General features: G+C 43.8%; 2 protein-coding genes across 2 annotated transcripts; both read right to left on the reverse strand.

Moving 5' to 3' along the window:
* Positions 1-4,246: 4,246 nt before the first annotated feature.
* On the reverse strand, positions 4,247-6,301 carry LOC112222593 (protein S100-A11). The gene is made up of 3 exons (XM_024385332.2): positions 5,501-6,301; positions 5,076-5,206; positions 4,247-4,535 (listed from the first exon to the last, which is right to left on the reverse strand). Exons 2-3 carry the CDS (start codon positions 5,202-5,204, stop codon positions 4,401-4,403), a joined length of 264 nt encoding a protein of 87 aa, XP_024241100.1. The 5' UTR covers positions 5,205-5,206; positions 5,501-6,301; the 3' UTR covers positions 4,247-4,400.
* Positions 6,302-6,413: 112 nt separating this feature from the next.
* Positions 6,414-22,077, reverse strand: LOC112222663 (toll-like receptor 12). The gene is made up of 13 exons (XM_042307217.1): positions 19,991-22,077; positions 19,556-19,778; positions 14,834-14,969; positions 14,047-14,705; positions 12,642-12,858; positions 12,320-12,487; positions 11,921-12,226; positions 11,017-11,277; positions 8,987-9,175; positions 8,283-8,723; positions 7,927-8,135; positions 7,678-7,795; positions 6,414-7,465 (listed from the first exon to the last, which is right to left on the reverse strand). Exons 2-13 carry the CDS (start codon positions 19,762-19,764, stop codon positions 7,442-7,444), a joined length of 2,937 nt encoding a protein of 978 aa, XP_042163151.1. The 5' UTR covers positions 19,765-19,778; positions 19,991-22,077; the 3' UTR covers positions 6,414-7,441.
* Between the last annotated feature and the right edge of the window lie 1,976 nt (positions 22,078-24,053).

A 24,053-nucleotide genomic window follows, 5' to 3' on the forward strand; every position in this document is an offset into this window, starting at 1 on the left:
GTTGATTTGAACCTTCTGATCAACTAGTGGGTCAGGCGGCGCCCCACGGTCTGATTCATATCGCGTGATTTCTGAGGATTTTCTCGATTATATCGACTGATTGGTTCTGAATGGAGTTAATAACTACTCTATAGTTTGCCAGTTATTTTATGTTCATGTTTACAATAGATGGTTTATTGTAGACTATATGTTATATTTAGATAAAAAAAAAAAAAAAATTGTAGCCATAATATGGTAAACTTAGGTATGCTATTATGAACCCTCCACAAAACGTTAAAAGTTACTTAAAAATTACTTTCCACAGATCAATGTTAGGGATGGCTCAAATATTTTAGCCACCACATTGCATCAACACCTTGAGTGAGCAAGTGTGAACAGGCAATAAGGTGTGTGTGTGTGTCTGTGCATGGTAGTAGACCGAGTCATATTTCCACCACACCCTTAATGTCAACATCAGTTCGAGTTTATTCAACCACATTGCTCAGAAACACAAACCATAATGTATAATTATTCACAAAGCAAGGAGAAACTTAGTCATGTAGAACTCACAGACAGATTCATTAAGAACATATTCACAGCCATGTTTTTAGTCAGTTTATTTACACATAGGCTACATTCTCCCGTGGCATGTATTCATGGATGCCAAGGGAAGCCAGGCTTCCCCAAGAAATTGACCAAAAAACAAGATGAAATAATGTATATTTTGTCTCTCTGTGTTTCATAAGTTTTTTTCCTTCCATTCACAAGAGGTTGAATGGATCTCACCGGAGAAAGCAACCAAGCGAGCGAAACAGTGCCCCTCTGTCTCTGTATGTGTAGCCCATATATCTGATGCTGTCTCGTCAAAAAGAGAATATTGTTGCCGCCTGTAGCATTGAATGCAAGGGAAGCCAGTGAGCATTTGGACTCCCTTGAAAAAAAAATTACACAATGAAAGCCAATCAGCGTTGAGATAAACTAAGTAAACTCAGCCGTGAATGGTCCTGGCCCAGCCTGAAAGAGTGTCAAGGGAAGCCAGTTTAGATTTGGCTTCACACCAATCACATCACGTCAAAAGCCAAACGTCATTGACAGAAAAAACTTCAATTGTTGCATTTCGTTGTGTTGTTGTCCTCTGGTGGCTAGCTAGCCAGCTAGCTAAAATGGTCCCTTTCCTAAAATAGCCATGGATGGAGAGGGATTTGGACTTGTGGTTTTACTTACAGTGCATTACAAGTATTCAGAACCCTTAACCTTTTGCACATTTTGTTACGTTACAGCCTCATTCTACACACAGTACCCCATAATGACAAAGCAAAAACAGGTTTTTAGAAATGTTTGCAAAAAAAAAGAAAAAACTGATATCACATTTACACAAGTATTCAGACCCTTTACTCAGTACTTCGTTGAAGCACCTTTGGCAGCTATTACAGCCTTGAGTCTGATGGTACAAGCTTGGCACACCTGTATTTGGGGAGTTTCTTCCATTTTTCTCTGCAGATCCCCTCGAGATGTATCAGATTGAATGGGGAGTGTCACTGCACAACTATTTTCCGTTCTCTAGAGATGTTAGATCTTGTTCAAGTCCGGTCTCTGGGTGGGCCATTCAAGGACATTCAGAGTCTTGTCCTGAAGTCACTCCTGCGTTTTCTTGGCTGTGTTCTTAGGGTAGTTATCCTGTTGGAAGGTGAACCTTTGCCCCAGTCTGAGGTCCTGAGTGCTCTGGAGCAGGTTTTCATCAAGTATTGCTCTGTATTTTGCGCTGTAAATCATTCCCTCTATCCTGACTAGTCTCCCAGTCCCTGCCGCTGAAAAACATCCCCACAGCAAGATGCTGCCAGCAACATGCTAGGTTTCCTCCAGACGTGACGCTTGGAATTCAGGTCAAAGAGTTCAACCTTGGTTTCATCAGACCAGAGCATCTTGTTTCTCATGGTCTGGGAGTCCTTGAGGTGCCTTTGGCAAACTCCAAGTGGGCTGTCATGTGCCTTTTACTGAGGAGTGGCTTCCGTCTGGCTACTCTACAAAAAAGGCCTGATTGGCGGAGTGCTGTAGAGATGGTTGTCCTTCTGGAAGGTTCTACCATCTCCATAGAGGAACTCTGGAGCTCTGTCAGAGTGACCATTGGGTTCTTGGTCACCTCCCTGACAAAGGCCCTTCTCCCCCGATTGCTCAGTTTGGCCGGGCAGCCAGTTCTAGGAATAGTCTTGGTGTTTACAAATTTTATTTAACTAAACAAGTCAGTTAAGAAAAAAATTGTTATTTACAATGACGGTCTACCTCGGCAAACCGGGACGACGCTGGGCCAATTGTGCGCCACCCTAAGGGGCTCCCAATCACAGCCGGATGTGATACAGCCTGGATTTGAACCAGGGACTGTAGTGACACCTCTTGCACTGAAATGCATTGCCTTAGTCCACTGCGCCACTCAGGAGCACCATTTAAGAATTATGGAGGTCACTGTGCTCTTGTGGGCCTTCAATGCTGCAGAAATGTTTTGGTACCTTTCCCCAGATCTGTGCCTCAACACAATTCTGTCTTGGAGCTCTACGGACAATTCCTATACGACCTCATGGCTTGGATTTTGCTCTGACATGCGCTGTCAACCTTGGGACCATATATAGACAGGTGTGTGCCTTTCCAAATCATGTCCAATCAATTGAATTTACCACATATGGACTCCAATCAAGTTGTAGAAACATCTCAAGAATGATCACTGGAAACAGGATGCACTTGAACTCAATTTCGAGTCTCATAGCAAAGGGTCTGAATACTTACATAAATAAGATATTTCTGTTTTTGTAATACATTTGCAAAAATGTCTAAACCTGTTTTTGCTTTGTCATTATGCGGTATTGTGTGCAGATTGATGAGGAACATGTGTTATTTAACCCATTTTAGAATAAGGCTGTAACGTAACTCTGAATACTTTCAGAATCCACTGTGATTCTGTGTTCTGGCCAATGATTATAATGGCCATTCTGATCCAACCATAAAGTCATACATTGTGCCTCTGGCCTGAGAGGATGGAAGTTCAATGTAGCTAGATGTAGTAGGCTAATATTAACAAGCTGGCTAATCGTTGCCCATGAAGGGAAGTAAGGCTAGCAAGCAAGCATTTTTAGCCAGCCTATAGGCCAATATAACTAAAAGCGTATACTGTAAGACAAAGTCATAGACAGTTTCAGCAACATGAGAGGAGGATAGCATTGGTGTGTCTACAAGTAGGGTGAGTCAACATGTTTTTTTCTCCTTACGCACACACACACACACACACACACACACACACACACACACACACACACGAAGTTGATTAGACTAAATTGTTTTTGGTATCTTTTAGTTGTCACTGTATTAGACTAAGCATATGTGAGTTGATGTTGAAATGGTGCTGGAATAGTGGAGGCTCCTGTTTTTTTTGTGATTTGCAGTAACTCTCCGGTGTTCTAAATCAATAGTTGTTTAGTAGTCCAAAAATGTCTAAAACATTAACTTGCTTTACCATGGTGATGTTACTGTACATGCAATATGCTTTGTGGACTTCACTGGACAGAGGTTGCTATCCGGGGGGGAAAAACAGTTTGGTTGAATTTATTCTGCCACTGTCTCAGCCTTAGGCCTATATATCACTGTGTCAAGGCATATGAACTAACAAACAGGTTACAGAGCAAACAACGCAGTTATCACAACACATAGGTTGTAATATGGCTTTTATTTTTCTGTCTTGGCTTCCCCATTGATTTTACCCACTCACTGCTACTGATTCTCCCTAGCCTGGGAGCCAGATATAGTGCTGCTTTAGCCAACTCCTTCCCTGCTGCCATACCAAACATACCAAACATCATAGCAATCATCATTGGCTGAAGCAGTAAGACTGACATCTAGGCTATGTCCACAATTCTTTACTCCTGCCTAGTGCCTATACACTTAATGGTGTTTTTCGCTTTCATTCCTACAGCCTCCTGTTCATTTGGCAAGAGGTACAACCTCCTGGAAAACACTAGCAGTCTCATTCACAACAGGGCCAGAATAAATTCTACTTACACACCAAGTTCTACATTTACACAGACACAGTCCGATGCCATCACTGCTCTGTGTGTGTGTGTGTGTGTGTGTGTGTATGCAGTATTAGTTTGGCGAGATATAATTATACTTTCAAAACAAGGAGGGAATTCTGGCTGCAACAGAAAGGGAGTGAGAGGAGAGAGAAAGAAAGAGGTAGGGAGAGAGAGAGAGTAAGGTCAGGTAGTCATAGATACTATAGTTGTATGATTCATCCATGTTTTATTTTGCTGGACCAATCTTCCATAGCTTTAGCAAACACTTGACAATTTAGAAACACAACCTGGGGATAACCATACCACTAGAATAAGTTATCATTGTAATCATATGGTAGTAACAGAACAAGACATGGAGACATCCTATTGGATAAAGCCGCCGTGTTGATTTGCTAGTCGCCCAATCAGCTGCCAGAACTCCAGGAAGGTGAGCTCTCCGTCGTTGTTCTCGTCAATTGAGTCCATGAGTCGGTCGATGACAGCTGGGTCATCAGCGTTCTACAGGGGGGCAATAAGGGCCGTCAGAATCACTAGTTAAGAGGCTTCCTTTCCTCTTCTCAGATTCAGAACCACACTGACTGATCTGATTGTGCTTGTCAGAAAAGCCATGTGACGAGAAGAAACCTTTCTACCATCTGTGGTCATGAGAAGGGAACAAGGAAATTAAGCTATTTGATGGGTGTCACTATTTGGCCATTCTAGAAAGGATGGCGGTACAGCACTTTACAAGCACAAATGCAAATGTCTATTTTAGCATGGCCATACTGATATACCACAGGAGGCAGAGGTTGGAAGGACAAGAGGCATCTGTGCAGTCTTATGTCCCCATCTAGAGGAAATGAAGTGGAGCACAAACTGATGTTGTGGCTCACCAACCCTGCTCCTAGAGTGCTAAAGGGGGGACGCTTTTGTTACAGCCCAGCACTAATCATCAAGCTGAATCAGTTGTATTATAGCTGGACTGGAATAAAAGCCTGTGATCACTGGTTATTATAGTATTACTCAAACGTTACCACAGTATAATTAACATGTAATTACCTTAACGAAGTTGGGGAGTTGTGTTTTGACCAGGCTCCGGAACTCATCTCTGCTCAGTGTGTCTGAGGATCCATCACTTCCAGCAAACGCCTTGAACTGGGACACGAGTACACCAATGGCTGACTCCATCACTGACAGAGAGAGAGAGGAAGAATGGAGAAGAGGTAGTGTTCTAATGGGACTAAACAGAATACAATACAGACACAGAGGAGAGGTTATTGAACTGAAATATCATAAATACATAGATAAAATACTACAGACCAAGTCAGGTCAACGACGGCATTGAGAAAAAACAGCAAGTGTTACAGAGGAGGAGAGAAAGAGACGGGAGGACAGGAGATAGAAACATTAAACAGAGAGGGAGATAAAATATGTATATTCAACTTATAGAGAAATATGGAGGTAGATTAGAATGATTAACTCACCTGGACACTGCTGCCGGTAGCTGAGGTGGTGAGTGTGTTGAGGTGGTACGTGTGAAGGTAAGTTTCTCTCTCTCTCTCTTTCTCACTCTTATACTCACCTCCTCTTCCTAAAATCAAGCCCCCTCCCATCTCTTGTAAATGTTTCTCATGTCATGGCGTCCATTCTGTCCACTTCAAGGTTAAGGTGTCTGCTAAATTACCCCACACTGACCACTGGTTTCTTTCCATGACGTGATTATAGGATTTATACAACACTGAAAAACCCTCACCTTCAGACAGGAAACCACACGTGTTCATTTAACCATTTATTATTAAAGATTACAATACGTTAGTCTAGGCGTTAGGCTCTGCTCCTTCATGGTAGCTCACTGCTAGAGCATGCATAATGTTAAGCTAATAATAATTACAGGCAGAGAGCAAGGTGTGCTATACCAATCACTCAGGTTTCCTGTCTGGCTGCCATATGAATGTTAAGTCACTATGCTTACACTAAAACCTCTCAGGGCAGCTCTTCTGGTTTACTTAGCTTTGGGCAGGACAAATCAACTTCATCAGCAGCAGAAATGAGGGATTGTGTATTGCATGTTTCGCCCTTTGGCTTGCATTTAGAATATTCTATTGATTTGAGCCTGTCTTGATTCAAATCTAACATCAGTGTTATAAAGTCAGTTTTATTGTGCGTGTAGTTACGCGAGTCTTTCATTCTGACCAGAGTCAAAGGGTAGCAAATTATTCCCACCCTCTGGCATGAATGACATCTCCTCTCCTAGTCCAGCTATATCTGACATTAACCTCACAACTAATGAGACACAGGAGTCTGAATCCAACTCCACTGAGTGAGGGGTTTGATGTGACATCATGCACAGATACATTCATGCTCACACACTCACAGGAAATGCACAGTTTCATTCCGTTGCAGTTGAATGTCCGTTTAATAATTGAGCAAACACAGCGATGAGGATATAACTACAAAAACATATGTCCAACACGACTCTATTATCTTTGGATTTGACAATGAAACACACACACACACACACACACACGGCTTTGCCTGAAGGTTTAGACTATTCCAAATCTTAAAAAGACACGTCCCCATTTATTCACGCAACACTGTAGAAATGCATCATCAGCATGATTAGTCAGCAGCTCTCACACAGACCAGGATGTCTTATTAACCCTCATCTCTCAGCCTGTAGCAATGGATGTCTAGTGATGACAAGACACTGTCCTTCTGCTGCAGAGGGTTAGAACCAACAGGCCCTGGGACTTACTGAGGAGAGGGCAGGTAGACAGCATACACCACTTTCAAACACACACACAGACAAGGACTCTTGCAAGCATGCACACACACACACTTTAGTCAGTATAGCTGAGACAGCAGCTATACTATGTGGGTCTCTGCTTTAGATGGGAGGAGTGTTGCACTATAAAGCTACTGTAAAATCACATTGCATCAATGAGTTACAGAGTGCAACATGTGTTAAAACAAATGGTCATATACAGGAAACAATATCTAACCAATTGAAATGTGTTGTTTCCATGGGAGAATGTTTAGCATATTAATGTTGTTTTTGTGCTCAAATACACACAGCACAGATCCAAGAACAGTTAATTGAACAATCAGTGAATGAAAGAAAGGAGACAAAGGAAAGGTAGCCTAGCGTTTAAGAGCATTGGGCCAGTAACCGAAAGGTTACTGGTTCAAATCCCAGAGCCGACTAAGTGAAATATATGCCGACGTGGCCTTGAGCAAGGCACTTAACCCAGTAAGTCGCTCTGGATAAGAGCGTCTGATAAGTGGAAGGCAAAGAAATCAATGTCAAAATATTATGCAAAAACAAAGCCCAGAAAGGAGTCCCTTGACGTCACCCTTATCTGAGATCAGTAGCGAACACTCTCTCTCTCTAAACGTAGAACATCACGTGGAACATGCAGATGACTTCAGGATGCTTCCGGAGGATCATGCTGCAAAATGAACGTAGAATGAAAGGACATTTGAAAACACATACAGTATGTTATATACTGTAACAGTGCTAGGGTCAGGTTGACCTTCTGTGTAACTGAGTTACAAAGTTACTCATTACAGTGGAATAGTTACACTTCAGGTAGAAATAGATTACTTTCATGAGAACAAGCAGGAAAAATGGTGCAATGTCTGATCTGACCCCTTCTCTCACCAGTTCGTCTGCGTCTCTCTCTGCGATGTTTCGTCGTAAGCGCTCCCAGAACGTTACCCTCTCGTCCTCATCTTGGGGCCAGTCCAGGTAGGTCCGGGTTCTGGCCAGCTTAGCCAGTCTGCAACACAAACACCCAGTTACTGTTCATATCACTACTGTTCATATCACTACTGTTCATATAATTTCTGTTCATATACAATGTATTCCATTCTAAGTTCAGTCCATTCAAGAGATGAGTTGGTGTGTTACCTGTGGAAGGCAGACAGCTCGAAGGGGGAGATGTGTTCTAGGAAGATGAGGATGAGTCTGTGGCTGTGCTCAGACAACAGGCGGTGTGTGGCCACTCTCATCTCCAGGCCACACCAGTCACTCCTCAGGTAGCGTCTGGTCAACACACACACCGTCCTCCTGCTGCAGTAGATGTTCTCAGCGATGTTATCCACGATGCCCTTCCCTACCTGGGACAGGACACAACAGGCTGGGTGCTGTTTATCAATGAAATCTAATGTATTTGTGGTTGTACTTTGTACCATTATAGCCCCATATTCTCTATTCTCACACACACTTGCATGTCAAAGCGCGCACTCGCCCGCACACACACACACCTCAAAGTCTCGGTGGTGCAGACACAGTCGTAGTCGTGGCTCCCCCTCCTCTAGCATCGGGGCCATCTCTCCCAGTACCCACGCCTCGTCACCACTGCTGAACGACACAAACGCATCATACCTCACCTCCTCTTCCTCCGTCTCCTCTCCCTCTTCCCCCTCTATCAGCTCCTCCCACTGTCCCCCCATCCTCCTCTTCCTCCTCCACCACCTCCTCCCCACACGTCGCTCCACCCATCCTCTCAGATGACAGAATAGAACGACACAAGGCCAGCGGAGGAAGCGGTATCCTAGCGCCAAGCACAGGAGGGTGCACACAGCGGCCGTTGTGGAGACATAGGACAGGAAGTCGTCTTCGGTCTGGCAGAGGCGCTCCATGGTGGATAGGAAGTTGAGTCGTTGGTAGTGCCAGATGCACTGCTGTCGCTGCAGGAGCACCACCTGAATCCATAACCAATCAATCATTAATCATCTGTAATCAATATACTGTATCAACTTCACCTCTTATAGTCAATTATCAAAAACCTATAAATTGACTGTTGTTGAAAGATTCTAATCAATATAATTTGTTGTTCACAGCACCCGTTAAAGACCAGAAATCATCAAACATAAATACACGATCCCTAGTAAAAACCTGTTACCTGTAATTAATCAACAATAATCTATATGTTATCAGAACTTTAGTTGGACCGGACTTGTTCTACCTGTGTTTTGCGAGAGTTGTCAGCCCAGTCCAGAAGCCAGCCGTTGGAGCAGTCACAGCGGAAGTCGACCTGGTCAAAGACCAGCGTTGAGAGAGACAGCAGGGGAATGAAGACCCCCTCCAACAGGATCAGAGGGCTCTCACTGTACAGCCTCAAAACACGTAGAGACACCAGGTCTGTAAACATGGACTGGAGAGAGGAAGGGAGGGAAAGAAAGAGGGAGGAAAAGAGAAAGGGAGAGAGGGGGGGTGAAAGTAAGAGGGAGGAAAAGAGAAAGGGAGAGAGGGGGGGTGAAAGTAAGAGGGAGGAAAAGAGAAAGGGAGAGAGGGGGGTGAAAGAAAGAGGGAGGAAAAGAGAAAGGGAGAGAGGGGGGAAAGAAAGAGGGAGGAAAAGAGAAAGGGAGAGAAGGGGGGTGAAAGAAAGAGGGAGGAAAAGAGAAAGGGAGAGAGGGGGGGGGGTGAAAGAAAGAGAAGGAGAGAAAGACAGTAATGAGAAGGAGAGAGAGAGGGAGATACAGTAATGACATTGTGAGGGAGGGAGAGAAAGACAGAGGGAGATAGAGATACAGTAATGAGAAAGAGGCCGAGAGATCTGAAGTCAAATTTTTACTGTTTACTGATGACCTGGTGCTTCTGTCCCCAACCAAGGAGGGCCTACAGCAGCACCTAGATCTTCTGCACAGATTCTGTCAGACCCGGGCCCTGACAGTAAATCTCAGTAAGACCAAAATAATGGTGTTCCAAAAAAGGTCCAGTTGCCAGGACCACAAAAGAAATTCCATCTAGACACCATTGCCCTAGAGCACACAAAAAAAACATCCCTACCTCGGCCTAAACATCAGCACCACAGGTAACTCCCACAAAGCTCTGAACGATCTGACAGACAAGGCAAGGAAGCACCTTCTACGCCATTAAAAGGAACAGAAAATTCGACATCCCAATTATGAACTGGCTTTAAAATACTTGAATCAACCCTTTATGGTTGTGAAGTCTGGGGTCCGCTCACCAACTAAGAATTCACAAAATGGGCCAAACACCAAATTGAGACTGCATGCAGAATTCTGCAAAAGCATCCTCTGTGTACAACGTAAAACATCAAATAATTCATGCAGAGCAGAATTAGGCCAATACCCAGTAATGATCAAAATCCAGAAAAGAGATTCCACAACAACCTAAAAGGAAGTGATTCCCAAACATTCCATAACAAAGCCATCACCTACAGAGAAAGTAACCCAGAGAAGAGTCCCCTAAGCAAGCTGGTCCTGGGGCTCTGTTCACAAACACAAAAACAGACCCCACAGAGCCCCAGGACAGCAACACAATTAGACCCAACCAAATCATGAGAAAACAAAAAAGATAATTACTTGATACATTGGAATGAATTTACCAAAAAACTGGAACGCTATTTGGCCCTAAACAGACAGTACACAGTGGCAGAATACCTGACCACTGTGACTGAACCAAAATGAAATTAAGCTTTGACTATGTCCAGACTCAGTGAGCATAGCCTTGCTATTGAGAGGACGCCATAGGCAGACATGGTTCTCAAGAGGAGACACTGCCCACAGTGTGCCATCACAGCAGCACGATTTGTGAACTGTTTCCACAAGAAAAGGGGTTGTACAACCCATATTTGTTTATTTATATTCCCTTTTGTTCTTTAACTATTTGCACATCGTTATAACACTGTATATAGCCATAATATGACATTTGAAATGTCTCTATTTCTTTGAAACTTTTGTGAGTGTAATGTTTACTGTTAATTTTTTATTGTTTATTATCTATTTCACTTGCTTTGGCAATGTAAACATATGTTTCCTATGCCAAAAAAGCCCTTTGAATTGAGAGCTACAGTAATGTGGAAGACAGCATTGGCAGTAACATGTGATGCCATCACTAGAAGGATCTAAGGACTCTCAATGTCAAGGTAGAGACACCAGGGTCATTATCAGTAGGCATGAAACTAAAAGCGGTTGGAAAAACGATCAATCAATGAATGATTCGATTGATGGACCAATAGCTAGTTAGTACCCTAGTGAGGAAGTTGAGTCGACAGTTGATCAGCACTAGGCTCCTGAGCTCCGTCAGGTTCCTGAAGGTAACACTGGGGTCTGTGTGGTTGGAGAAGTTGAGGTTGGTCAGTTTGAGCCTCTTCAGCTTTCGAAGCTGGTTGATGGTGGTGTAGGGGGTGACAAACTTCTCAGGGTTGGCTGAGAACTCAAACGACTCCAGGTTGAGGAAGTAGGGGGCCAGGAAAATGTTGTTGCAGTCAAATTTTGTCCCCTCGCCCACCTATTTTCAGAATATTTGTATTACTAAGATTACAGGACAATTACTGGTAGCTAGCCAGATCAGTGTCTGCTGCAACCAAGTCCTTCAGCACAACGTTGTTGAGGCATGACAATAACATGAATTGGCGGTAGCAGAAACTTATCTGGCTAGCTACCAGTATGATTAATTTTCCTGTACAAGATCTGCTGTTTAGCTATAAAGCAGTGTTCTTCAATCCTGGTCCTGTGGAACCACAGCTTCACATAAGTTGATCAGGTGAACCAACCCACTGGGCACAGACATCATTTGGTTGAGTTGTCAACTAATGTGAATTGAACATGAAATCAACAACAAATGTCACCATGTCATTAGATTTAGGTTAAAAGATTGGTGAAGAAAATACTAAATGTTCTTAGGTTGATGACTTTTTGCAAATCCAATCAGTTTTCCACTTTATTTCATCGTCATCACAGATATATTGTTGTTGCTTGATATGATGTGGAAAGAACATTGATTCAATTAGTTTTTGCCCAGTGGGAAGTGTGTTAGTACTGGAGGATGGAGCAATAGCCTGCACACCTTTACTTTCACCAGGACCATGGTTGAAGATTACTGCTAGACATAACATTGAGATACAACACAGTAACTCCTCATCCTGGCCCACCTTCAGCTCTCGGACCATGGGGAACATGTTGTTTTCACAGTCAGAGGACTGGATCATCTTCCCTCTGAGTTCCAGGACCATGGGGAACTCAGGAGCGGGAACATGGCCTACGGTGAGGTAGGTTCCTGGGCCTGTGTCGATGAGGAGGTGCTGGAGCTTGGTGGGGAAGCCCAGGAACAGCATGTTGAGGTAGAGCTGGTAGATAATGTCTATCTCTCCCAGGCTGAGGTCTTGGAGTCGATGCTGTCTACGGAACACCCCATGAGCGATGCCCCCCGAGATCTTGTTCCCTTCCAGGAGGAGAACCTACAGTCACATCATCAATAATTGATTACCAAAATCTGTTTCCCCTCCAAACATATAGCAGTTAGCACATCAACACAAATATCCTGATCTGACCTCTAGAGCAGGCAGACCCTCAAAGTCGTCTTCTCCCAGCAGGGAGATTTTGTTGTGGGTGAGGTCGAGGACGCGGAGGAGCGGCATCCCCTGGAGAGCCCGGTGGGCCAAGGAGGAGATATGGTTCCCACTCAGATCCAAACGCTCCAGCAGGGGCATACAGGAGAACTGAGAATGATCATGACAAACATCATACTAATCGCCATACTGATTTTATATAACATCATACAAATATCTCAAGTCAAATACATTTGTCAGCAAAGTTATTGTATCTCAGTTAATTGAGGTATAGACATTAAACAGAAGTGACAGACTGATTGACCTGATCAGTGGTGATCTCAGTGAGGTGATTCTCATGAAGAATGAGAGAGGTGAGGTTCCACACCCTCCCTCCCCCTGCTGAGCAGAACGAGGCATTGGTCAGCTTGGTCAGGACCATCATCAGACCCTGTATCTGACCGGTACCAGTCCAGAACCCCAGGTCCATACCAGACAGATCCTCAGAAGTCACAGACAGCTGCCTCAGACCAGGACCACACCTACAGAGTCAGGGTTAGCATATTACAACATTAGCCTGGTTGACAGATCTGTTCCTGTGCTCATTTGTTGTTCATAGACATGGGAATTAATTTTCACATTCAAAAGATCAATTGGAGTGCTGTAGCTCAGTAGGTAGAGCATGGCACTAGTAACGGCAGGATAGTGGATTCCATTCCTGAGACCACCCTTACGTAAAATGTATGAACACACACACTGTAAGTCGCTTTCAAATCAAATTGTTTAGTCACATGCGGCGAATATAACAGGTGTAGACCTTACAGTGAAATGTTTACATCCGAGCCCCTAACCAACAATACAGTAAAAAAAATAAAAATATGAATAAGAAATTAGAGTAACAAGTAATTAAAGACAACAGTACAATAACAATAGCGAGACTATACAGGGGGTACCGGTACAGAGTCAATGTGTGGGCGCACCGGTTAGTTGAGGTAATTGAGGTAACATGTACATGTAGGTAGAGTTATTAAAGTGACTATGCACAGATTCTAACAACAGAGGAGACCAGCGTTGTGAGGGTGGGGGGCATTCCAATGTTTAGGACATTCCTCTATCCCTCTGGTATAGAGGTCCTGGATGGCATGAAGCTTGGCCCCAGTGATGTACTGGGCCGTATGCACTACCCTCGATGGTGCAGCTGTAGAACCTTTTGAGGATCTGAGGACCCATGCCAATTCTTTTCAGTCTCCTGAGGGGGAATAGGTTTTGTCGTGCCCTCTTCACAGCTGTCTTGGTGTGTTTGGACCATGTTAGTTTGTTGGTGATGTAGACAAAAGTGTCTGCTAAATGGCATATATTAATGTATTATTATTATTTATTACAACTGCTTAGTTACCAGTCTGTTTATGCTTGTTATTCTATGATTATATATGACAACTGCTTGGTTACCAGTCTGTTTATGCTTTATCCAAATCCTTTGAGTCTGATGAGTCAGATCAGAAACCAGGCCCCCAGAAAACCCTAGACTAGACCTGGGGTACCCAACTCTAACCCCACGAGGTCCAGAGCCTGCTGCTTTCTGTTCTAGATGATCATTAATTACACACAACTGATGTCCCAGTTCTAAATCAGTCCCTGATTAGAGGGGAACAAGTAATAAAACACAGTGGAACTGGCTTTGAGGTCCAGAGTGTAGTTTGAGGGGACTAGACCATTCTAAAGCGACTCACCTCTTCATGACCTCTGCAGTGAAGGCTGTGATCAGGGCCAGGTGCAGATCCAAGGACTCCACTCCATGTTTTACTACCAGAGTACACAGGTCAGACAGGCTGGGGGTGAACTGTCTCAAGGTATAACTGGACAGGTAGAGCTTGTTAACCCTCCCCATGCCAGACCCCCACAGCTGGCCCACCCAGACATCCACCATAGACAGGGACAGACTGGACAGGTTCTGGAACACAGACAGAGACTTCGGCTCTACCCTTCGCACCGGGTTTCCACGCAGATCCAGGATCCGGATCCTGGACAGGAGCACTGTGGGCCACGGATTGGATCCAGAGCAGCCTCCGTTCTGGATGGAGCTGACCATGCTGCCAGGCAGCTCCAGGGTCTCTAGTTTCTCCATCCCAGGGGAGAGGAGACAGAACAGTTCCCCCAGGTCTCTCGCTCCAGCCCTGTCCACCCTCAGGCTCCTCACCCGTACCAGGGGATCCAGCAGAGCAGGGGGGGCCAGGGCCAGACTCATCCCAGCCAGGGTGAGCTCCTCCAGGCTAGACAGGCCCTGGAACACCCCTGGCTCCAGAGTGACGTTCACTCCCCCCCAGGAGGAGGAGACGAGGATGTGGAGGAACCTTAGTTTGGGCAGACCAGCGAAGGCCCCTGAGGTCACCTGTGAAAAAAGGGGATACACACACATCTAGGATTAAAAATATGGGCTGAATCAATGCATAACAGCTATACACGTGTATAGCACACACACACACACTCACACACACACACACACACACACACACATACCTTTGCCAGGTGTGAGCCATCCAAATAGAGGTGCTCCAGGAGGGGAATGTGAGAGAAGGAGTCAGCAGGCAGGGAGGAGGAAGAGTGAAGGATACAAAGAGAACGCACATCAGGAAACACCTCCTCCAGCACAGACCTGAGATAAAGAAAGATAAGATTAGTGATTGATTCGTATATACACTGCTCCAAAAAAATAAAGGGAACACTAAAATAACACATCCTAGATCTAAATTAATGAAATATTCTTATTAAATACTTTTTTCTTTACATAGTTAAATGTGCTGACAACAAAATCACACAAAAGTGATCAATGGAAATCAAATTTATCAACCCATGGAGGTCTGGATTTGGAGCCACACTCAAAATTAAAGTGGAAACTGCAAAATCGGCAGTGTTTCTTACTTACAAAGCATGTAGAGGTCTGCAATTTGTATCATAGGTACACTTCAACTGTGAGAGACAGAATCTAAAACAAAATTGATTTAAGTAATTAATTAGCATTTTATTACATGACATAAGTATTTGATCACCTACCAACCAGTAAGAATTCCAGCTCTCACAGACCTGTTAGTTTTTCTTTAAGAAGCCCCCCTGTTCTCCACTCATTACCTGTATTAACTCCTGTTTGAACTTGTTACCTGTATAAAAGACACCTGTCCACAAACTCATTCAAACAGACTCCAACCTCTCCACAATGGCCAAGACCAGAGAGCTGTGTAAGGACATCAGGGATAAAATTGTAGACCTGCACAAGGCTGGGATGGGCTACAGGACAATAGGCAAGCAGCTTGGTGAGAAGACAACAACTGTTGGCGCAATTATTAGAAAATGGAAGAAGTTCAAGATGACGGTCAATCACCCTCGGTCTGGGGCTCCATGCAAGATCTCACCTCGTGGGGCATCAATGATCATGAGGAAGGTGAGGGATCAGCCCAGAACTACACGGCAGGACCTGGTCAATGACCTTAAGAGAGCTTGGACCACAGTCTCAAAGAAAACCATTAGTAACACACTACGCCATCACGGATTAAAATCCTGCAGCGCACGCAAGGTCCCCCTGCTCAAGCCAGCCCATGTCCAGGCCCGTCTGAAGTTTGCCAATGACCATCTGCATGATCCAGAGGAGGAATGGGAGTAGGTCATGTGGTCTGATGAGACAAAAATAGAGCTTTTTGGTCTAAACTCCACTCACCGTGTTTGGAGGAAGAAGAAGGATGAGTACAATCTCAAGAACACCATCCCAACCGTGAAGCATGGAGGTGGAAACATCATTCTTTGGGTCTGCTTTTCTGCAAAGGGGACAGGACGACTGCACCGTATTGAGGGGAGGATGGATGGGGCCATGTATCGCGAGATCTTGGCCAACAAACTCCTTCCCTCAGTAAGAGCATTGAAGATGGGTCGTGGCTGGGTCTTCCAGCCTGACAACAACCCGAAACACACAGCCAGGGCAACTAAGGAGTGGCTCCGTAAGAAGCATCTCAAGGTCCTGGAGTGGCCTAGCCAGTCTCCAGACCTGAACCCAATAGAAAATCTTTGGAGGGAGCTGAAAGTCTGTATTGCCCAGCGACAGCCCCGAAACCTGAAGGATCTGGAGAAGGTCTGTATGGAGGAGTGAGCCAAAATCCCTGCTGCAGTGTGTGCAAACCTGGTCAAAGTTTCATTCAGGAAACGTATGATCTCTGTAATTGCAAACAAAGGTTTCTGTACCAAATATTAAGTTCTGCTTTTCTGATGCATCAAATACTTATGCCATGCAATAAAATGCAAATTAATTATTTAAAAATCATACAATGGGATTTTCTGGATTTTTGTTTTAGATTCCGTCTCTCACAGTTGAAGTGTTCCTATGATAACAATTACAGACCTCTACATGCTTTGTAAGTAGGAAAACCTGCAAAATCGTCAGTCTCTCAAATACTTGTTCTCCCCACTGTACAAGGCCTTTTTCAAGACAGGTCTCCCACTGTCTGTTTACCCACAGAGCGTATCTGACTACAAACTATTTTTATTTATTTAATCAGGTAGGCAAGTTGAGAACAAGTTCTCATTTACAATTGCGACCTGGCCAAGATAAAGCAAAGCAGTTCGACACATACAACAACACAGAGTTACACATGGAATAAAACAGTGAATAATACAGTAGAAAAATAAGTCTATATACAATCTGAGCAAATGAGGTGAGATAAGGGAGGTAAAGGCAAAAAAGGCCATAGTGGCGAAGTAAATACAATATAGCAAGTAAAACACTGGAACGGTAGATTTGCAGTGGAAGAATGTGCAAGGTAGAGATAGAAATAATGGGGTGCAAAGGAGCTAAATAAATACAGTAGGGGGATAGGTAGTTGTTTGGGCTAAATTATAGATGGGCTATGTACAGGTGCAGTAATCTGTGAGCTGCTCTGACAGCTGGTGCTTAAAGCTAGTGAGGGAGATGTGTTTCCAGTTTCAGAGATTTTTGTAGTTTGTTCCAGTCATTGGCAGCAAAGAACTGGAAGGAGAGGTGGCCAAAGGAAGAATTGGTTTTGGGGGTGACCAGAGATATACCTGCTGGAGCGCGTGCTACAGGTGGGTGCTGCTATGGTGACCAGCGAGCTGAGATAAGGGGAGACTTTACCTCGCAGGATCTTGTAGATGACCTGGAGCCAGTGGGTTTGGCGACGAGTATGAAGCGAGGGCCAGCCAACGAGAGCATACAGGTCGCAGAGGTGGGTAGTATACGGGGCTTTGGTGACAAAACGGATGGCACTGTGATAGACTGCATCCAATTTGTTGAGTACGGTATTGGAGGCTATTTTGTAAATGACATCGCCAAAGTCGAGGATCGGTGGGATTGTCAGTTTTACAAGGGTATGTTTGGCAGCATGAGTGAATGATGTTTTGTTGTGAAATATGAAGCCAATTCTAGATTTAACTTTGGATTGGAGATGTTTGATGCGAGTCTGAAAGGAGAGTTTACAGTCTAACCAGACACCTAGGTATTTGTAGTTGTCCACATATTGTAAGTCAGAACCGTCCAGAGTAGTGATGTTGGACGGGCGGGCAGGTGCAGGCAGCGATCGGTTGAAGAGCATGCATTTAGTTTTACTTGTATTTAGGAGCAATTGGAGGCCACGGAAGGAGAGTTGTATGGCATTGAATCTCGTCTAGAGGGTTGTTAACACAGTGTCCAAAGAAGGGCCAGAAGTATACAGAATGGTGTCGTCTGCATAGAGGTGGATCAGAGAATCACCAGCAGCAAGAGCGACATCATTGATGTATACAGAGAAGAGAGTGGGTCCAAGAGTTGAACCCTGAGGCACCCCCATAGAGACTGCCAGAGGCCTGGACAACAGGCCTTCCGATTTGACACACTGAACTCTATCAGAGAAGTAGTTGGTGAACCAGGCGAGGCAATCATTTGAGAAACCAAGGCTATCGAGTCTGCCGATGAGGATGTGGTGATTAACAGAGTCGAAAGCCTTGGCCAGATCAATGAATACGGCTGCACAGTATTGTTTCTTATCGATGGCGGTTAAGATATCGTTTAGGACCTTGAGCGTGGCTGAGGTGCACCCATGACCAGCTCTGAAACCAGATTGCATAGCGGAGGAGGTATGGTGGGATTCTAAATGGTCGGTAATCTGTTTGTTGACTTGGCTTTCGAAGACCTTAGAAAGGCAGGGTAGGATAGATATAGGTCTGTAGCAGTTTGGGTCAAGAGTGTCCCCCCCTTTGAAGAGGGGGATGACTGCAGCTGCTATCCAATATTTGGGAATCTCAGACGACATGAAAGAGGTTGGACAGGCTAGTAATAGGGGTTGCAACAATTTCGGCAGATCATTTTAGAAAGAAAATAAAAGTGTCCAGATTGTCTAGCCTGGCTGATTTGTAGGGGTCCAGATTTTGCAGCTCTTTCAGAACATCAGCTGACTGGATTTGGGAGAAGGAGAAATGGGGAAGGCTTGGGCAAGTTGCTGTGGGGGGTGCAGTGCTGTTGACCGGGGTAGGGGTAGCCAGGTGGAAAGCATGGCCAGCCGTAGAAAAATGCTTATTGAAATTCTCAATTATAGTGGATTTATTGGTGGTGACTGTGTTTCCTATCTTCAGTGTATTGGGCAGCTGGGAGGAGGTGTTCTTATTTTCCATGGACTTTACAGTGTCCCCATACTTTTTTTAGTTTGTGTTGCAGTAAGCAAATTTCTGCTTGAAAAAGTTAGCCTTGGCTTTAACTGCCTGTGTATATTGGTTTCTAGCTTCCCTGAAAAGTTGCATATCACGGGGACTGTTCGATGCGAATGCAGAACACCATAGGATGTTGTTGTGTTGGTTAAGGGCAGTCAGGTCTGGAGAAAACCAAGGGCTATATCTGTTCCTGGTTCTAAATTTCTTGAATGGGGCATGCTTATTTAAGATGGTGAGGAAGGCATTTAAAAAAATAACCAGGCATCCTCTACTGACGGGATAAGGTCAATATTCTTCCAGGATACCCCGGCCAGATCGATTAGAAAGGCCTGCTCGCTGAAGTGTTTCAGGGAGCGTTTGATAGTGATGAGTGGAGGTCGTTTGACCGCTGACCCATTACGGATGCAGGCAATGAGGCAGACTGAGGAATGAGGCAGACTAGACTGTATGATGATGTAATATTATATAGTGCTGATCTCTGTACTATTGTCCTGGTTGTATGTAACCTACCTGAGGTCAGTGATCTCTGTTCTATTGTCCTGGTTGTATGTAACCTACCTGAGGTCAGTGATCTCTGTGCACTCAGCATAGGGTCCCAGGCCAGGCTTAAGGGAACACTGTATGAACCCTCCAATGTCTTTCTGTACATACATATCCTCCTCATAGCAGTCACAGTGACGCCTGATCACCCCTTCTGCTCCGTCACACACACACATGAGCAGCAGCACACTCACACCGGGCCTCCACACCCAAAACACAAACGTCATTCTTGGTGTTAGACCTAAATGAAACACAGAATATTTATGTTATAGCACACTTTTTATTAGAACTACATGGCATACAGTAATTTCATAATCCTCATAACAAACACCTAATTAACAATCAATAAATTCCAAGTACATACCAGCTGATAGGAAACCAAAATGGACTATACAAGTGAAGTAGGACAGTCAAAGTGAAGTAGGACAGTCAAAGTGAAGTAGGACAGCTCACCTCAGTGTTCCGTGTTTAAAAACTGTCTTCCTTTGCCAGACCTCTGTGCTTCTATGGAGGGAGAAGTCTGTACTTCTGTCGACACCTAGACCGATACAGTCTCGTGCAGAATACTAGAGAACAACCTTTAAATATGTCTTGAGAAAAGGGAAGTGAAAACAATATCTTTACTGCAAAAGTTGTTGTGTAGGTTTAAAATAGTCAGATAGAGCATTCTCACCACTTATCAGTTGGCATAAAGCTGACATTTTGGACACAACAACATGACAACTGTTCTTCAGAAGGTCAACGCTTCATTTATTAGGTTGCTTTTATCACAATCGTACCATGTTACATTTGCACATTTAAATCACACAAAGTGGAGTTTTCAACGATGCCTCTGTAAGCCCACGTGGTTCAACTTGAATGTCCGTTCAATCAATGTTTTAATGAGTGGATATGGGCTTGTCAATCATCAGATTTACACAGTTACCATCATGTAAACATAGGGCATCAGTCAGACTTTATTTTACAGCCCTGCTTCATCTAGTATCTACCTGGTATTTACTATGAAACTATGGTAACAGTCATACCTTTTGGCACTTATCTCAAAGAATTCAATAGAATTAGAAACTATTACAATTAACTTTTTTTTAAATAATAAAAGTTGTCATTAGGTGGATATTCTAATGATCATTCTACTATTTAAGTAAATACCTGGTAAATACAGGATTGTAAAGTAAAGTTGAACCACAACATCCAACTGTTTTCTTTCCTGAAGACAATCCTTATCTTAAGTGCCATGAGCATTTAGCTTCATAATAACTGTTGCAACATAACCAAAAGTAAAGACGTTTTAGTGTTTTCAATACATTCCCTCTTTATCCAAAAGGATGGATGCATGGTCATCATATTACATTGTCTCCAAAGCAAGTTAATGTGCCTTCTGACATTTATAAAATCCTCTATTTAATTTTAAATAGAATATATCATTCAAATGTTTTGTAAGTGTGGTGTTTTCGTGCACTATTTACAACCTGTTGAACATTGACATGAAAATAAAGACCTGCATCACCATCACGTTACACTCACTCCTCCTCAGTACTTCAGTCACTTTGTAAATCTATCCTTTAATGACTTGTAAAGACCACGTCTCACAAACAAAAATAAAGTTCTTAATAAGTTAACAGAAATGATTGACATGAATGAAAGCTACCAACGCTACATGCCGCCAGTGAAAGGGTTAACTTGGCAGTGCACAATGCATAGTGTAATCTACAGCGGAAACACACTCCTATTTATGAAACAGACAAGTGTTACATCACTTTTCTAGGCTAGCGATCCTGGGTGGTTTGGTTTCCTATGGGGACAGTAAGAGGTTATGCGAGGGGTTGATTTGGGATTGGCCATTGAGAGACACGTTCTAGTCCCCTCCGACTAGCTATGTTAAGACTGCTGGACGGACCTCTGTTTCCTCAGTGCCACTGGCCTGCTAGTCTCTCTCTCTACTCCCATCAACAACTTCACAGATCCCTCTGAAATGAATGCCTGAGGTGTGTATGTTTGTGTGTAATACATTATTCATTCAGACTTTTAAACTGTTGAAATGGAAAATAGCATAAGATTAAAGACATTAGTAGATAGTATGGTGTGTGTGTGTGTGTGTGTGTGTGTGTGTGTGTGGACATGTTTCACTATATTTGTGGGGACCAGAAGTCCCCACAAGAATAGTAAACAAACAAATTTGACCAACTGGGGCCATTTTGTTAGTCCCCAAGTTCAAATGCTATTTCTAGGGGGTTTAGGGTTAAGGTTAGAATTGGTGTTATGGTTAGAATTAAGTTCAGGGTTAGGAGCTAGGTTTAGTTTTGGGGTTAGGAGCTAGGTTTAGTTTTGGGGTTAGGAGCTAGGTTTAGTTTTGGGGTTAGGAGCTAGGTTTAAGGATTAATGTTAGGGTACAGGGTTTTGAATGCATTAGTTATACAAGGTTAGATATACAAGACTGTGTGTGTGTGTGTGTGTGTGTATAACATATATCTATATCTATATATCCGTTCAAAGGTTTGGGGTCACTTAGAAATGTCCTCGTTTATGAAAGAAAAGCTAATTTTTTGTCCTTTAAAATATCAAATTGATCAGAAATACAGTGTAGACATTGTTAATGTTGTAAATGACTAGTAGCTGGAAACGGCTGATTTTTAATGGAATATCTACATAGGCTTATAGAGGCCCATTATCAGCAACCATCACTCCTGTGTTCCATCACTCCTGTGTTCCATCACTCCTGTGTTCCATCACTCCTGTGTTCCATCACTCCTGTGTTCCATCACTCCTGTGTTCCATCACTCCTGTGTTCCATCACTCCTGTGTTAGCTAATTCAATTTTAAAAGGCCAATTAATCATTAGAAAAACCTTTTGCAATTATGTTAGCACAGTTGAAAACTATTGTACTGATTAAAGAAGCAATAAAACTGGCCTTTAGACTAGTTGAGTATCTGGAGCATCAGCATTTGTGGGTTCGATTACAGGCTCAAAATGGCCAGAAACAAAGTGCTTTCTTCTGAAACACGTCAGTCTATTCTTGTTCTGAGAAATGAATGCTATTCAATGCGAGAAATTGCCAAGAATCTGAAGATCTCGTACCACGCTGTGTAATACTCCCTTCAAAGAACAGTGCAAACTGGCTCTAACCAGAATAGAAAGAGGAGTGGGAGGCCCCGGTGCACAACTGAGCAAGAGGACAAGTACATTGGAGTGTCTAGTTTAAGAAACAGACGCCTCACAAGTCCTCAACTGGCAGTCTCAACGTCAACAGTGAAGAGGCGACTCCGGGATGCTGGCCTTCTAGGCAGAGTTCCTTTGTCCAGTGTTTGTGTTCTTTTGCCCATCTTAATCTTTTCTTTTTATTGGCCAGTCTGAGATATGGCTTTTTCTTTGCAACTCTGCCTAGAAGGCCAGCATCACAGTCGCCTCTTCACTGTTGACGTTGAGACTGGTGTTTTGTGGGTACTATTTAATGAAGCTGCCAGTTGAGGACTTGCGAGGCATCCGTTTCTCAAACTAGACACTAATGTTTTCTAATGATCAATTAGCCTTTTAAAATGATAAACTTGGATTAGCTAACACAACGTGCCATTGGAACACAGGAGTGAGGGTTGCTGAAAACGGCCCTCTGTACGCCTATGTAGATATTCCATTAAAAAATCTGCAGTTTCCAGCTACAATAGTAATTTACAACACTAACAATGTCTACATTGTGTTTCTGATCAATCGTATTTAAAAAAGACACACTCAAAAAAGTACTTTTCTTTCAAAAACAAGGACATTTCTAAATGACCCCAAACTTTTGAATGGTAGTATATACACTGCTCAAAAAAATAAAGGGAACACTTAAACAACACAATGTAATTCCAAGTCAATCCCACTTCTGTGAAATCAAACTGTCCACTTAGGAAGCAACACTGATTGACAATAAATTTCACATGCTGTTGTGCAAATGGAATAGACAACAGGTGGAAATTATAGGCAATTAGCAAGACATCCCCCAATAAAGGAGTGGTTCTGCAGGTGGGGACCACAGACCACTTCTCAGTTCCTATGCTTTCTGGCTGATGTTTTGGTCACTTTTGAATGCTGGCGGTGCTTTCACTCTAGTGGTAGCATGAGACGGAGTCTACAACCCACACAAGTGGCTCAGGTAGTGCAGCTCATCCAGGATGGCACATCAATGCGAGCTGTGGCAAGACGGTTTGCTGTGTCTGTCAGCGTAGTGTCCAGAGCATGGAGGCGCTACCAGGAGACAGGCCAGTACATCAGGAGATGTGGAGGAGGCCGTAGGAGGGCAACAACCCAGCAGCAGGACCGCTACCTCCGCCTTTGTGCAAGGAGGAGCAGAAGGAGCACTGCCAGAGCCCTGCAAAATGACCTCCAGCAGGCCACAAATGTGCATGTGTCTGCTCAAACGGTCAGAAACAGACTCCATGAGGGTGGTATGAGGGCCCGACGTCCACAGGTGGGGGTTGTGCTTACAGCCCAACACCGTGCAGGACGTTTGGCATTTGCCAGAGAACACCAAGATTGGCA

This window comes from Oncorhynchus tshawytscha, linkage group LG03, assembly GCF_018296145.1.
Source record: "Oncorhynchus tshawytscha isolate Ot180627B linkage group LG03, Otsh_v2.0, whole genome shotgun sequence".
Classification (NCBI taxonomy): domain Eukaryota; kingdom Metazoa; phylum Chordata; class Actinopteri; order Salmoniformes; family Salmonidae; genus Oncorhynchus; species Oncorhynchus tshawytscha.

Excerpts from the sequence above, each read along its gene's own strand:
- LOC112222593 (XM_024385332.2), bottom strand. The coding sequence starts at position 5,204 with ATGGAGTCAGCCATTGGTGTACTCGTGTCCCAGTTCAAGGCGTTTGCT. Across the intron at positions 4,536-5,075 it reads AACTCCCCAACTTCGTTAAG|AACGCTGATGACCCAGCTGT; the intron begins GTAATTACATGT and ends GCCCCCCTGTAG.
- LOC112222663 (XM_042307217.1), bottom strand. The coding sequence starts at position 19,764 with ATGACGTTTGTGTTTTGGGTGTGGAGGCCCGGTGTGAGTGTGCTGCTG. Across the intron at positions 12,859-14,046 it reads ACTGCAGAGGTCATGAAGAG|GTGTGGTCCTGGTCTGAGGC; the intron begins GTGAGTCGCTTT and ends CTGACTCTGTAG. Across the intron at positions 8,136-8,282 it reads TGCACCACCGAGACTTTGAG|GTAGGGAAGGGCATCGTGGA; the intron begins GTGTGTGTGTGT and ends GTCCTGTCCCAG.